The sequence below is a fragment of the Fundulus heteroclitus genome, chromosome 14 (assembly GCF_011125445.2).
Source record: "Fundulus heteroclitus isolate FHET01 chromosome 14, MU-UCD_Fhet_4.1, whole genome shotgun sequence".
NCBI classification, from domain to species: Eukaryota; Metazoa; Chordata; class Actinopteri; order Cyprinodontiformes; family Fundulidae; genus Fundulus; species Fundulus heteroclitus.
This window is the reverse complement of record NC_046374.1, coordinates 12,860,505-12,876,219: the sequence shown is the minus strand read 5'-3', so window position 1 is coordinate 12,876,219 and position 15,715 is coordinate 12,860,505. Positions and strand designations below refer to the sequence as shown.

General features: G+C 37.9%; 1 protein-coding gene across 1 annotated transcript in view; it reads left to right on the top strand.

Moving 5' to 3' along the window:
- Positions 1-13,668, top strand: part of LOC105922041 (obscurin-like) — a 28,710-nt gene extending 15,042 nt beyond the window's left edge. The window contains exons 5-11 of the mRNA XM_036147004.1: positions 3,803-4,105; positions 8,740-9,006; positions 9,390-9,500; positions 9,647-9,662; positions 9,751-9,842; positions 10,200-10,289; positions 13,457-13,668. Of these exons, the coding sequence (XP_036002897.1) occupies positions 3,803-4,105; positions 8,740-9,006; positions 9,390-9,500; positions 9,647-9,662; positions 9,751-9,842; positions 10,200-10,289; positions 13,457-13,494 (917 nt within the window). The 3' untranslated portion in view covers positions 13,495-13,668. The remainder of the gene's footprint in view (positions 1-3,802; positions 4,106-8,739; positions 9,007-9,389; positions 9,501-9,646; positions 9,663-9,750; positions 9,843-10,199; positions 10,290-13,456) is intronic.
- Positions 13,669-15,715: the final 2,047 nt, after the last annotated feature.

The window sequence follows — 15,715 nt, the reverse complement described above, 5'->3', positions numbered from 1 at the left end:
TTGTTACATCTAACAGTAAAGTTGTTCTCACTATTCCAGAAGATGGCCTCTCAGAGCAACATGAGCAGAGCTTGTCTGCAAATCCGTTCCTTTAAAATTTGTATAATATGTTCCATTGCTAACTAAACGCAAAATTTATAGATCCTTGGCTAATCCTGTGATTAAGAAAATAAGAAGATAAAATACCATTGAGTAGATATATTGAGGAGAACACAGCCACACAGAAACAATGCCACACGCTAATGGACAACCATGCTCAAAGTGCACAGAGACCTACTTTCATCAAGTGATCCAGAAGAAATTTTTTACAAGTGGGGATTGTGAAATGTTGTGCAACATTTTCAAACAATTTAAAAAGCCAGACGTGCTAGAGGTCAGCTGGCTGGTGTCCTCACAGCCATTTTTAACACCTCGCTGGACCAAGCCACAGTGCCAGCATGCTTCAAGTCTGCCTCCATCATTCCGGTGCCGAAGAAACCTCAAGTCACCTGTTACAACGACTACCGGCCCGTTGCACTGACTCCCATCATGAAGTGCTTTGAAAGGCTGGTAAAAGAACACATCGTCTCCAGTCTCCCCCCAACACTCGACCTGTTCCAGTTTGCTTACCGAGGGAACCGCTCCACTGAGGACGCAATCTCCTCTGCTCTTCACCTGAGCCTGGCACACCTGGAGGAGAAGAACACGCACGTGCGGATGCTGTTCCTGGACATCAGTTCAGCATTCAACACCATCATCCCACAGCACCTGGTGGGAAAACTGGAACATCTAGGCTTCAACACACCCCTTCGCAACTGGCTGCTTGACTTCCTCACCAACAGACCTCAGTCAGTCCGGGTCGGACAGAACACCTCTGATGTCATCACCATCAGCACGGGCTCCCCTCAGGGCTGCATCCTGAGCCCCCTGCTGTTTTACTCTGATGACTCATGACTGCGTCCCCAGGTTCACCACCAATCACATCGTGAAGTTTGCAGACGACACAACGGTGGTGGGCCTGATCAGAGACGACAACGACCAGGACTACAGAGAGGAGGTGGAGCAGCTGGTGGGCTGGTGCAGAGACAACAGCCTGATCCTGAACGTGGAGAAGACGAAGGAGATCATCGTTGACTTCAGGAACAACCGGCCCCACCACGCTCCACTGCTCATCAACAGCTCAGCTGTGGAGGTGGTCAGCAGCACCAAGTTCCTGGGGGTGCACATCACGGACAACCTCACCTGGTCTGTGAACACCACGTCACTGGTGAAGAGGGAACAGAAGCGATTGTACTTTCTGCGGAGGATGAGGAGAGCCCGCCTGCCCCCGTCCATCCTCAAGACCTTCTACAGAGGCACCATAGAGTATTCTGACCAGCTGTCTCTCTGTGTGGTGTGGAGGCTGCAGTGCCTCCGACTGGAAGAACGTGAGGAGAGTGGTGAGGACAGCAGAAGGGATCATCGGGGCTCCTCTTCCCTCCATTAAATACATTTTGTCGCAGCGCTGTGTGTCCCGAGCCCGAAACATCATCAGGGACTCCTCACACCCCCACCATGGACTGTTCTCCCTACTGCCTTCTCGGAAGAGGTTCTGCAGCATCCGCTGCAGGTCCACCAGGTTCCGTAAAAGCTTTTTCCCTTTTCCCATCAGACTGTTGAACTGCTAGGGACTCTGAACTGCTGAGGCCGCAAAATGGACTCAGTACCACATTCGCACACTGCACATCTGCACATATGCTTCAGAATGCTGGACTGCTGAAGCCACAAATTGGACTGTGAACTGCTGAAGCCCAAAATGGACACTGCACCACATTCATATATCTGCACATTTACACATTTGCACATATGCTTCAGACTGCTGAAATGCTGAAGCCACAAAATGGACTCTGTACCACATTTGTATATTGAACAATTTTAATAATACTCTCCTGGATACCGTGAATCGCACACTGTCTATTTCCCCTGCATTGTTTACATTGTTTTACATTTCAATTGTTTACATAAATCGCTGCTGCATCTTTATCCTGAAATTTAGTGCAATTTACTGTGATTTTTCAAGCTGTATGCAAACGAAATTTCGTTCTGTACGCACTTTGTGCATACAAAATGACAAGTAAAGTTGTCTAAGTCTAAGTCTCTGAGAAGTTTATAGTGTGACATGTACCTGTATGCATGGAGTCTGCACAGACTTTATATGAATGCACTTCTAGTTTTGACATGACAGTCAGGCAGTCTTGTAGACAGCTCAGGGGTCCGATCAGGCACTGTAATGTTCCAAATTTCCATTGAGTGGCACAGCTTTGTTGCTTACCAAAAGTCATACTTACACATTTTAACAGATTTGTGAGCATATTGTACCACATAAAATTAGTCAATAAGCACAACTTTAATCATATAAGGTGCACCGGATTATAAGGCGCACCATAATTTTTTGAGATGTTCAAGGATCTTAACTGTGCCTTATAGTCCGGAAAATACGGTAAAAAAAAAAAGACGGAGTCACCCGTCAGATTCTCCCTGCAGGACAAACTGGGATTATCTCAGGAGGAGGTCGACGCCATACAGATGGGCAGAGTACATAGACTGGGACCGCGTAATACCACAGGTTAACCCAGACCCATTGTGGTCAAATTCAGATGCTCTAAAGAGGCCGACCAGCTGATTTCTCTGAGCAAAGTGCTAGAAGGCACACTTTTTTTCATGAGCAAGCAGTATCCGAGTGAAGTGGTGGCAAAATGTGTTCCAGGTATAAATTCTCTTAGAGCAAAGGTCAAGAAGTTTGTTTGGTTGTTTACAAACTTTATATAAATGCTGAACTGTACAGACACGACAGTGAGCCACCGGCTTCATAACAATGTGGCATGTGGGTGACGTAATAGCTCCTTGTTGTTAGTTATTAGCAAATGTCTGTGAAAATGGACTATGAAGAAAAGGGGTTAATTTTTTTGCTGATTTTGTACTTTGTCACTTCCTTTTCTCCCCTATACTGTTTTGCTCTTTGGAGCCTCAAAGGTAAATATTTTTAGAATGAACATAAATATGGAATATTTAAATTCTAGATTAGGTTTTGTGTATGTTTTTCTTGTCTCGTGTATATGGATATGAGTGTACAGTATGTGGGGGTTTGTTTCCATTTACAATATTACAATAAATTACAATAAATGCCAGTATGTTTAATATGGATGTTACTACATTTTAATGCTACCTGATTTCTGTTAAGAAATAGTGTGAATGGGTAGGGTGTTGTGTGTTTGTATTGTATGCTTGTAAGTAATCATCTTTCTTTTGCTGTTTTTTATTGCCTGTGTATATTGTATTTTAAATGCTGTACCTGTTTTTTCGATGATGTTATTAATAAAAAAGTGTTTCTCACTGAGTGAAAAACACTATCTCGTAGTCAGAATTTGAGCTATAGTAACTTTAAAAAAATCAACAAAAAAATGCTTCTCCAGAGGATGCAAGACAAAAATTAAACTTTAAGCTTTTGAATGTTAAAACTATTTTTTTTCCTGAAACAGCCACTTTGATCTGGTCTAAGGAAACACAGACTTAGAAAAAAGATCATCAGTTACATCTCCTACAAAAATATGACTAATGTGTGTTTTATTTCATATATGTTGTATTTATTATTGATTTCATATTTATTATATCATTACTATTTATTTTATTTTCATATTCTGTAATTACTACACCATTGTCGTTTTAAGTAAATATCCTTAAACATGAAATGTATTATATTACATTATTATATATTATAACATTTTATTTAAAGTGAAATTCAGACATAATGGTGTTGATGTTACTTTACTCTTGATTTCAACAGATCAACCTGTACCTGTCCTCTCTGTATCTCCATCATGGCTGAGTCCTGGAGCCTCAGTGACTTTGAGCTGTGAGGTTAAACCTTCGTCTGCAGGATGGAGGTTCTTCTGGTATAAAGCTGTCCCTGAATCATCAGATAGATCCTACAGCTTGGAGCTGCTGCCTAACATCCCTAACAGGACTGAACAGAACTCCTACATCGTTCATGGACAAACTCACACAGCAGGATATGTGTGCAGAGCAGGAAGCGGAAAACCTGTGAATTATACGGGTTACAGTGAACCAAAGTTTGTCTGGTCTGCAGGTCAGTTTCTTTGCAATGGATTTTTAACAACTTTTTGTACTTGAGTACTATGGCATGAGAGAAACATGAGGTTTACAAACATTTTTGAGCATTTTTATAGTCCTCTGGCAACTTATATATATATATATATATATATATATATATATATATATATATATATATATATATATATATTTTACCTTTTGCCACATGTCAGGCTTCAAACATGAAATTTTTAAATTTTTTATTTGTTTAAAAAAGTTTAAAATATAATATAAATTTCGTTCTACTTCATGATTGTATATATATATGTATACACTGTGTATATATACTGTGTGTGTGTGTATATATATATATATATATATATATATATATATATATTAGTGCTGTCAAACAATTAAAAATTTTAATCGCGATTAATCCTATAATGTCGATAGTTAACTCGAGATTAATCGCAAATTAATCACATATTTTATCCTTTTATTTCTGAAAGTGTAATAGCCTGTTTGGGCATTTTAATATGCAATTTTGCAATAAATTACACTAATAAAATACATGCTTGTACAAAAAATATTTTTGTTATTTTTCAAGCACTTTTCAGAATTGGAATGAAAACATCCTGGGGCCTGTTTCAGAAAGGAGGTTAAGTGAAAACTCTGAGTATGTTAACCTTGAAATGAGGGAAACTCTGGGTTTTCTGTTTCAGAAAGGGAGGTAAGTTAAACCTGAGAAAGAAGAGTAAGTCAAGCCCGTTTCTGAAAGAGAGGTAACTTATACTCAGAGTCAGTTACCATGGCAATTTACTCTGTGAACCTAACCTGGTCGGGAGCAGGTTTTCTTCAGAAAACCCAGAGTTTATTTTGGTCTCCTCCCCTTTTTTAAAAAGGAAGTGGTGTTTAAACACCTCATTGATTCTTTGGGGACATATTAATTGCGCACATTTCAGTCACGCAGACCGCATCAAAGGGAATGAAATGGCATGTCCTTTTATGGATGATCCTGTTGACGAAGAGGCTGTATTACTTCGTAGGGAGTTACATTTACGTCAGGAAAGGATTTTGAGGCCCAGAGTGGATTTTTTGTCATTTCCCTATCCTATCACAGCAATTTATATGGTGTACTTCATTTGCTAAAAAAAAAAAAAAAGAAAACAAAAAAAAAAGATTTTAAAATAGTTTCAATATTTCCTAGAATTCACCTGTGACCATACACTCACCTCTAGCTTTAGTTTCAGAATGTTGATTTCCAGATCTGCCTTTTGGATCTGGCGGTCCAAGTATACAAGTTCTTTGGTGTTTTTTTCTATCTTTTTAATAAGAAGAAGTCTATATAACTCCTTAACTGGCACCTGAAAATACATTAGATTAGAGTTACATCATGAATGTAGTCTAAAATTCAGAATGAAACTGTGGAATTTACTGTAAATCACTGAACTGTGTCCATCTGTGCACCAGAAGTTGATGGACCTTCCTCCTGCTGTTCTTCCACACTCTGGGGGGTAGAGATAAGAATGACCATTTATAGATATAAACTTGGATTCTATAGGCTACTCCACATATAAATGTGAATGTGTAGATTGTTTGATGTGTAGACATATAATATTAAAATTACCTCTGTAGGCCTGTCTGTGGCAGCAGAAACGGTTTCTTCATCCCCATCATCCTGTGAAGATGAGCATTTCATAGAGTACACTTTATAATACTATTTGTCATAATTGATGGTGTATGGAGTAGGCTACTGACAACTGTATGGGGTACTGTTGGGACAGGAGGCTCCAAGAGGCAGATATTACCATCCGAATCTGTTGGGACCAACAAAAAACAAACCCAAAGTAATATAAATGGAAATATCACATTTAGTCTATATAAAAAAATAACACTGTAGGTAGACCTCTTACATTTTATGAAGGCACTTAAATCTTCTGGAGTGACTGGCTCTGATGAAGTCCCTTCAGGAATTCCCTCAGCCATTGGCCTTCTAGCATTTAGGCTCAGGGCCATCTCTTCTGCATTTGTCAGGGGTGGTGGTTCAGGTCCTCCCCCTGTTTTACGAGCCTCTGCCTTCTTTCTGTTGGCTGAGTAGAAGTCAAATGAGAATGAACATTTAGACATATGTCAAAAATGCTACACTGAATGCCATTTAGTCATTTAATATGTCAAATGTTTGTAAAGCCAGGTAGCTACTCTACTCCTATGATGTGCTCAAGGCTTACCTGCTTGAAGTATGTTTTTATATTTCATTTTCAGCTGCTGCCATGTTCTTTTGATGCCTGCAGGATTGCACCTATCCATGAAAATCAAATTAGGTTTAATAAAATACTGTTCTTCCAGTTTCACCTCTGATATTATAACAGTTGGGTAAGTTACTCTAAAATAGTTCTTAATTACTAACTACAAATCTTATCTTCAACAAGTCTAATAAGATTAATGTAATAATTACTGTCTCTAGAAAGTATTGGTCTACTTACTAATTTGTTTTACTTATTAATTACTTGCTAAATCCCAAATCAACCTCAACCACTTGAACAATAGGAGAGACAAGAAACTGCACTTCTAATGCTTTCAAATAAACAATATTCAATTGCATGAATTAATCTTAAATTGACCAAAGTGTGTAACTAGAGGGAGAAAGTTAAAATAAAATTATACCTTTTAAAATGTTATTAAATCCACTATTGTTTTATAGTCTTTAATTTAATTACAGTATTTAGATGACTTAGTAACTTAATTCATTACACCCAACACTGTATAAAAGTAATTAAAATGTAAACTTACACATTGACTCGAGCAGCTATTTTCTCCCAAGCTAACTCTCTCTTCTTCACCGCTGCAGCCGTATTGCTTTTTTTTTTTTTTTTAAACATGTTCAAATTCTGCATATGCTTGCATAAGCACATCCAGTTCTGTTGGTGAGAAATATGCACACGTTTTTTTGTCTGACGCTGTTGCCATGGTGACTCGTAATATCTGCGCTCCATTGATAATGGCTTTTTATAGTTGTGGTGCACACGCTTAACTCAGAGTCAGTGAACTCAGAGTTGATTGAACTAACTCATTTCAGCTGTTCTGAAACCCAAAACTCAGAGTTTCCCATCTCAGGCTAAGTCAACTCAGAGTTCAAGTTTTAACTCAGAGTTGGTTGAACCTCCTTATTGAAACAGGCCCCTGGTGCCAAATGTTAAACTCTGGACTATAATGGCTATATGACTAATCATACCCTGATGTTTACACCATGTGTAAACAAATGTGTAAATAAAAAATAAATACCATGCCGATATATATTTTTTTTTGCCTCTTAAACAAAAGGTAGACATGGTATTATGCATAAACATATAAATTAATAAAAATTGAACATTTCAATAAAGTCATAAGTTTTGTTCATTTCTTCACTCTCTCTCTCTCTCTCTCTCTCTCTCTCTTACTCACTCTCTCACTCACTCACTCACTCACTCACTCACTCACTCACACACACATCTAATTCTGAGCTTTCACACCAACAACAATAATTTCTTTGAATATTTTTGCTTGCTGTTTATATCGATATTCATAGAGTTTAAGCCTGGAAAAAGGTTTTAAATCTCCAGGTCATTCCAGTCTTACACTTTGCTTGCCACTGGGCAGGAGCTTAATACCCTGAATGAGACTGTTTAGGAACTGTTTAGTAACTCCAGGTCCATCGTTTGGCAACGTAATTCAGCCTTAGTTTGTCAAATACAGAGAAAACAAATTAATAAGCATTAAAGTACGGTTTATGGGTTGGGGTTTCTGCAATGTTATCAACGTGTAAAAGCTCATCTTCAGAACCAATCTCTGCTTAAAATGGTGATCTGCACCAAGTAATCTACTTTCAGCAGTTTTCACCGGTTATTGCACCGTAAACTGCAGAAAATACGTGCAGAGTTGCTCTGTCTGCCTTTACTACCGTCGGCTCATATGGCGGAGGGATAGTTCAGCTGGATACAAAGTGTCTAGTGCAGGCAGGTCTCATAATAACCCCTATTTCGTCACTTATTTTAGAGCCCAAATAAGCAATTTCACTTTCAGAAACCTGCCCAAAAAAACCGCAACCCGTGACTCATGAAATTTAGAAGCGCTTTTAGAAAAAAGAAGCCCAAAGTCGCATGTGTCCGAGGGTAAAACAAACTTTGCGCAGTGAGCGCAGCGCGGGTCTGTTTTGCTACAGTTTTCTAGCACTCTTGAAACTACGGAAAGCGCCGAGGGTAAAAGAAACACAGTCCGGAGAGTGCGGCGGGGTGAAAAACTAATATATATATATATATATATATATATATATATATATATATATATATATATATATATATATATATATATATATATATATATTAGTTTATATATATTAGTTTTTCACCCCGCCGCGTGCTGTCAGTTAAACGCGTTATTAACGGCGTTAACGTAAACCCATTTTAGCGGCGACAATTTTTTTGTCGCCGTTAATCGCGCGTCAAAACACACACACCGTTCCCTAATGTTTTTCACCCCGCCGCCTCTCCGGACTGTGTTTCTTTTACCCTCTGCGATCAAAATTTTTAATCGTTTGACAGCACTAATATATATATATATATACTGCTCAAAAAAAATAAAGGGAACATACTATTGGAAGCACGCTGAAATCCTGTGGGTTTTGTGTTTTTTTAGATCCTCATCCAGCAGCATCTCTCTCAGTGAGTCCTGACAGAGTCCAACACTTCAGCTCTGACTCTGTGTCTCTGAGCTGTGAGGGAAACTCTACTGAGTGGAGAGTGAGGAGGTTTACAGAAACAGGCCGACTGTCAGACTGCTCCTCCTGGGGAAACCTGCATAAATCTACATGTACCATCAACCTATACCAGAATCAGAGTGGAGTGTACTGGTGTGAGTTTGGATCAGGAGAGTTTAGCAAAGCTGTTAACATCACTGAATGGGGTAGGTTATTGTCTATTATCATTTTCTTCTACTTTTTGTCAACATTCTGCGTAAGATTCAGTGTAAATACTGTTTTATACATTTTGCTCCCCGTTTTTCCCCCTTATCCTGTTGCATTTTTGGTATTCTGAAAATAATTTATACTGAACAATGATTGTAAAAAAAAAAAATCAATGTCAAAGTTGTTCTTATTCTTAAATAAGCAGCTCAATATTGTTAGCCGTTAGAAACAGCAAGGGGAACACTGAGGGTGTTTATCTGGATGTGCTTCAGGTTTTTTCCTGTGTTCATGTGTGAAATCAGGTTTCTATGAAACAGAGGCTAATGTCATTAAATTTGCAGGTAAATAAGGTTTACTACTTTTCAACATTTCTTATTTCCAGCAGCTCTGCCCAGTCCTGTCAACGCTTCATGTCCTGTTATTGTTGGACTAGTTATTGGAGTCATTATCATTATTCTCCTGCTCTGGTTGTGGCGCTACAAATTATCCAAAGGTGAGACCTTTTTCTGCTCACACTGGATCAGTTTCAGTTAAATACTTTATTTGTTGAAATGAGTCAAATTTATTCTGTTGGTTTAACATAAATTAAAAGTAGGACAATTTTCACTCCAAATTAATTAAATGCCTTTTTCCTCACAGATTTAAGGTGTATCAGGTCAGTAGGAAAAACATCTGTTCTCTTTCCAAACATACATAATGAAGAATTACTTTTATTAATTAATTGACATCTTTGTGAATTTTAGACTAATTCGATCAGAGAGCAACAATCAAACCCCAGCCACCAATCACGGAGGAAGCCAGACTGATAGTCACATTTACAGCTCCCTACTTCATGGTTAGTCTGAAATTAATCGTCCTTATGAACAATTTAAATCTTTTAGATTTTTCTTTTTTTTGTGAGCTAAATTAATAAAAAACTGAACTATTTTTTAAACGCAAAGGAGTCAAATTCCTACATAAATGCTGTTTGTATTGAAATTTTCTGTACTGAATTGATCCATAATAATTATTTAACTGCCCAAAATGAAAATACAGTTATAACATGATCATCAAACAAACAAAAAATCTGTTTAAAGTATGAAACTAATCAAACACAGCTTAAATCATAAACTTTAAAAGCAATGACTTTGTGAGAAGAATTGGTCATTATTTTTATTTTAATATTATGTTGATGTTGCTTTATTGTCTGTAGGTGACACTTCCCTCTATGAGACAATCCAATCCCGCAGAAGTGACACTTCACTCTATGAGACAATCCAACCCCACAGAACCTCTGGAAATGGTAAAGTTTATATTTTATAGCATCTAGAGATTCCGGATGATTTAAAGAGTCTGATGACAGATTGCTGATATAAAACCTTAAAATATTCCAGATGCAGATGAATCCCACCATGTCAAAAACTCAAAGAAATTAACTACTCCTGAAAGAACAGTGAGCTAATCCAACATAAGAAAAATATGAGTTTAAGATTCCTATTCCAGCATTGAATTTCTTTTTGTGTGATGTTTAACTTATTTGTGTGACAGTCTAATTAGAGAGGCCTCATCGTCCTGCAGGAGGTTCTGTTTACATTAATATTAAACCAGCACAATATGGAGTTCAGATGGTTAACATCTACATCCTGACTCTATTTTCCGAGGACTGATAGACTAATAGAAAACAGCTTTAGAAACAAGATTCTCAGGGACATTATTTGGTCTTTTGGGTTTAGAAAAAGTTTCTGCCACATTTGGAGGTTCTGCTTAAATAGCAAATAGTCAAAATATTTTTTTAGAAGTGCCTTTCAGGACTCTTAAGGACACTGTAAAGGTAAAACCCAACATGCATTAAAATTAAACATTAAAATGGAAGTACAATACGATAAGATATTGTAATTTTTTTACATTAGATAAGAAGCTGTACTAATCTTTTCAGACCACTTTTGTGCAGTGATAAAAAAGTAGTGTTTTGTAAGTGAGAGGGCTATCAATCCGAGATTTGAGGTGCAGAGCAACTGAAGGTCCTACACTCCATGGTGGTAAGGCAGGCAGATGGAGCAAAGAAGTGGAGGGAGGAGGCTGATCTGAGCAAGTGGGAGCGGTTGGTGAACCATAAAAGGTCAGATAAAAATGGAGGGAGGAGAGTTTGAATGGCTTTAAAAGTTGAGTAGAAGAAATTTGAAGATAATGCAGGATTTAACTGGAAAATAGTGAAGCTGCTGCAGAATGGGGGTGATGTAATTGTTGAAAGTTGGGTGATTACACGTGTGGCCAAGTTCAGAACCATCTATAGCTTGAAAAGTGATATTATTAGAGAGACAAAAAAGGGGGAATTACAGTAGGCAACCCAGGATGTCAAATGTCTGTGGGTAAGGAATAGGGGAGAGAGATGCATATGATTAAAGATACGAAGGTTAAACAAGCCCGATCAAGCAGCAGTGATGATGTGGGACATAAAGGGCAGTGTGCTGTCCAGGATGAAGCCCAGACTCTTAACACTGAGGGGAAGGGGAAAACTAATAGTTATTAAATGGGGGAAGAAAACAATCAGATTTAGAGGAAAAAAATGTTTTCTAGTGCCATGGATGAGCTGTGTTTTTTCCACTGTTTAATTGGAGAAAATTGAAACCCAGTGGTTGAGTTCACTGAGACAATTGATAAGGTTGGAGGTTGGGTGTGGAGTTAATTTTAGTGCACGAGTAGAGCTTGGTTTCTTCAGGGTAACATGGAAAATGGATACCAAATTTATGATAAATGTGACAAAGATAAAGAAGGTAAGTAATGAAGAGGAGGGACACACTGAACGTTGGGACACACAGGTAGAGACAGGGGACGACTAAGAACGAAGAGACTGAAGTTGCGTGAGCTTATAGCAGCCACAGGTCTGATATTTCTCTTGTTGTGAAAAAAAAAAACATTAGTGCCCCAGCTTTCTTTACTCTGTAACAGCATACACAGATCCTGACCATGATCCCTAAAATACATTATAAATGAGATCTGGTTTCTATTTTAGACCCCGGTGTGGACTAAATTTTACAACCAGAGGTCTATTTCACAAAAGCTAAATTCACAAATCCAGCATAAGTGCTAAAGCCAGGCTTGACATAGTGTGATCATTGTGTCCTGGCTTTATCTGTTTTGCAAAGCCCAGTCCAGGCTCAGGAAGTGCAACTATGTCAGGCCAAACGTAAGCATTCCAGCTAAATGTGTGTCCCCGGCTGTCTACAAAAGACCATGACGCAGATCCGAGATTCACTGATGCTAAAATGGATAACCCAATCTTCAAACTAAACAAGCAAAGATTTTTTGATGTATGAGGAACCGGCGCATAGCAGATTCAAGAAAGGAAACACTGCTGCTATTATAGAGGAAAACAATTTTTTTTGGAGCTACTTATATTAAAAAAAAAGAAAAAAAAAGTTTAATCATTTTCTCAGATCTATCAGATTCTGACTCTAGAGGTCGCTATTTCGTTAGAGGGATGAAACTTTTTCAGAAGACAGCCTTTGCAAAACACTGTTCATCTCATATCTGATTTTAAATAGTGACATTAATTATTAATACAAATATTGTTTGCATTTAAAACATTAAGCATATACTAAAACAAATTGAAAGACGTTAGGATATCTGATATGCAACTAAATTGCCTATTGAGGTTAAAACATATATCAAACAACATAATATTCTTTACATTAACAATTGTTAGTTCACTGAGCCTTATGGTTTGTATAGGTTTTTTTTTTCCTTTTGAGGCTGTGAGACTGCGTAATCTTTGCACTTGAGGGGAAATGTTTTTCTGGAGTAGTGTCAGCAAAACACCGCCCCCTGGGGTTGCAGTATTTCGTGGAAGATTGTGTAACACTTTTTTTTTAACAATACCTTTGCTTCTTTATCAGTCTAATACCCTCAATATATGCAATAATTTAATAATACCAACATGGAAAATAATAGTTAATAATGTTTTAGACTACCATCACAATTTTAAAATAATTGTAGCACTTGACTGAATACCATTGTATATAGGTGGTATTTATTGCAGGGTATTAAAAAAAAAAACACACAGGTAAGGACACATAATCCCTGACTAGATTAACTGGTTCTGAACAGTTTGACGAATGACTGAACATATAAGGTACCAGGATCAAGCCTGGCTTTTATATCTAGGAAATCCTGGTTTAATCCTCTATCTTGGTTTTGTGAAAAAGGCATCTGAACAAAGAAAAGTACTTTTACCTTAATGCCTTTTATTCAATGTGTATTTTAGATGAATCAAGGCAGTTACGTTTTAATAACTTCAAATTGTACCAGTTTTATTGCCCTGACATGTTGTGTTACAGAAAGTTATATAAACCTCTGAAACAAAATCAATCTGATTCTGTTTCAGTCAATGGAACAGAATCTTAAGTCTCAAAGAGCTTAACTAATTTTTAATGCTAACAAAGATCTCACAAATCATCTTTCCATTGACAGGAAAGGGGAGTCCTGCAGCAACAGATGCAGCAGAGTAGGCTGGATGCTGTCATTGTTTATTCTGCTGTATATTGCATGAAATAAAAGATGTTATCTTGGATAATCCCTCATTCTTCTATGCTCTGATTACAAGTCTTTTAATATAAATGGATTTTAGATATCAGACGTGCCACTTTAGTTTTTGTTGTAGCAGTGCACATGGTGTGTTTATTGTCTAGCACATTAATGAAATGTAATAAACATATACTATACTCACCTTTGTTGTGTTGTCAGTGTTGCAGATTTAAGATACTGCTTAAGATTGGATGGTAAATATTATCAACATTTAAATATGACACACATTTTGAGCTTTTCTAACTGAAGTGTTTTGGGTGATTCAGTTAAACACTTTTAAAGTGATACATTGCAGACTTTTAAATGAAAATAAGTAAATTCAAAACAGCATCTTTATCTAGTCAGCTCACTTCTAATGTAACTCAAAATAATATGAAGATTAAGAAAATGGATAATTATGTTTGTTTTAAATATACCAGCAAATGACATCCTGAGCCTTTAAGCAATGTAAAATCCATCCTCATCAGTGCTGTCATTACATTTTAATGCAAAAACAACATACTTCTCCAGATTAAGGTCAGCATAAACAGAAAGTCTGCATCAGTATTGATCTTCAGCATCAGTCATTTTCATTACCATTGCCTTAACCCCCTGAATAACACAACATAAAAGAAAAAACAAAATCAAAAGAAAATAGAAAGAATTCCTCCTTTATTAATCAGGAGGCCCAACAACCAGAAATTAACCAAGACAAAGGATCCCAGGATGAACCAGTATTTTCCTCCTGCTGGATTGTCAACAGCTGTGTTGGTCATGGATGTTGCTCATCAGGAAAAAAAGTTCTGCTTTATTCCCTAATTATGTGACAAATGCCTCTTTTATCGACCAGTAGGTAATCTAGAGCAAAGTCATACCTTTGATAAACTGTTATTTCATCAGAGAGGAAAAACCTTTTTTCAGTTAAATCTCTTCGAGTCAGCCGATGGGTATTTCAATCTGAAAAACTCACAGAGAAAAAGGGAATCAATTAGAAGAGTTTTATTGATACAAACTCAGTTTGGCGCTCAGACCTCGGCAGGAAACATGAATGTTGATTTATATTTTAATATACATAAACAGATGTATGAGAGTAGGGATATTTCCCCCGGGTCTGAAACTGGTGGTGGAGTGGAGATAGATAAAGTAGGTAGTCCAAGAGTTGGTTGAGAGGCGATAGCTTTAGCTGGTCCCGCTAGGATAACTTAGATTGAGAGCTGTCCATGCTGAGCAAGCGTGAAGCGACTGTGGAGAGGAAAAACTCCCCTTTGGGAAGAAACCTCTGGCAGAACCGGGCTCAACATGGCGGTCTCTGCCGGACCGAGGGAGTTGCGGAAAAACTCCGGAGAGTCCAGGAGGAACAGCAGTCTGTTAGGAACGAGGATGAAGGTGCATTGACGAAGCCTGGTAGAGCTTGCTACTATGGTGGAGAAGGGGATGGAGGTGGGTTGAGGGTCATCCGAATCGAAGTCCGACATGATCAGTCTTCTCGCAATTGCTGAGAAGCAGGCTGAGGGATGATATGGAGCAGCTTTTAAGTAGAACGCTGGATGCTGATTGGACTTCGTGGCGGTGTGGCCCGGAGCAGATTGGATGTGACAGAAGCGGACCGGCCTCCAATTGGATGGAAGTAAGCAGAGTTTCTTCAGTTGAACTTCCACTTTAGTTCCATGATTGATGTGATTACGCAGGTTAGTCACAAATTGTTTGTTTTGTACCTTTTTTCAGATGAGCACAGGACACCAGCGTTCATGTTTATCAGCGTGTAGCTTATGCTTGACTTTTGAGTCAAGACACAGCACTACAGGTTGCCCTATCTCACTGTTAGTTTCTAGCCCAAACCAGCATAAAACCTGCACAAATTTCAAACTCTCTAGTGTTAAAAGCACAAAACTATTAAACACATCAGATTATATCATTAGCACACAACTGCATTGAAGCAAAGAAAAAACTTTGTGCATATGGGCTCTGCACAAAATGTAACCAAGATAACACACAAGATCACTTTAACAATTATTATATATATCAACAGAAAAACAAAACGTTTATCACTAGCTTCACAACATGAGTTGTAAATCTACCTTAATATAAACTTAATTTATCTTACAGGGTGTAGCTCAATCAAACATTTCTCTTTCACACAGCCATGACATATTTTTAGGTTGATCA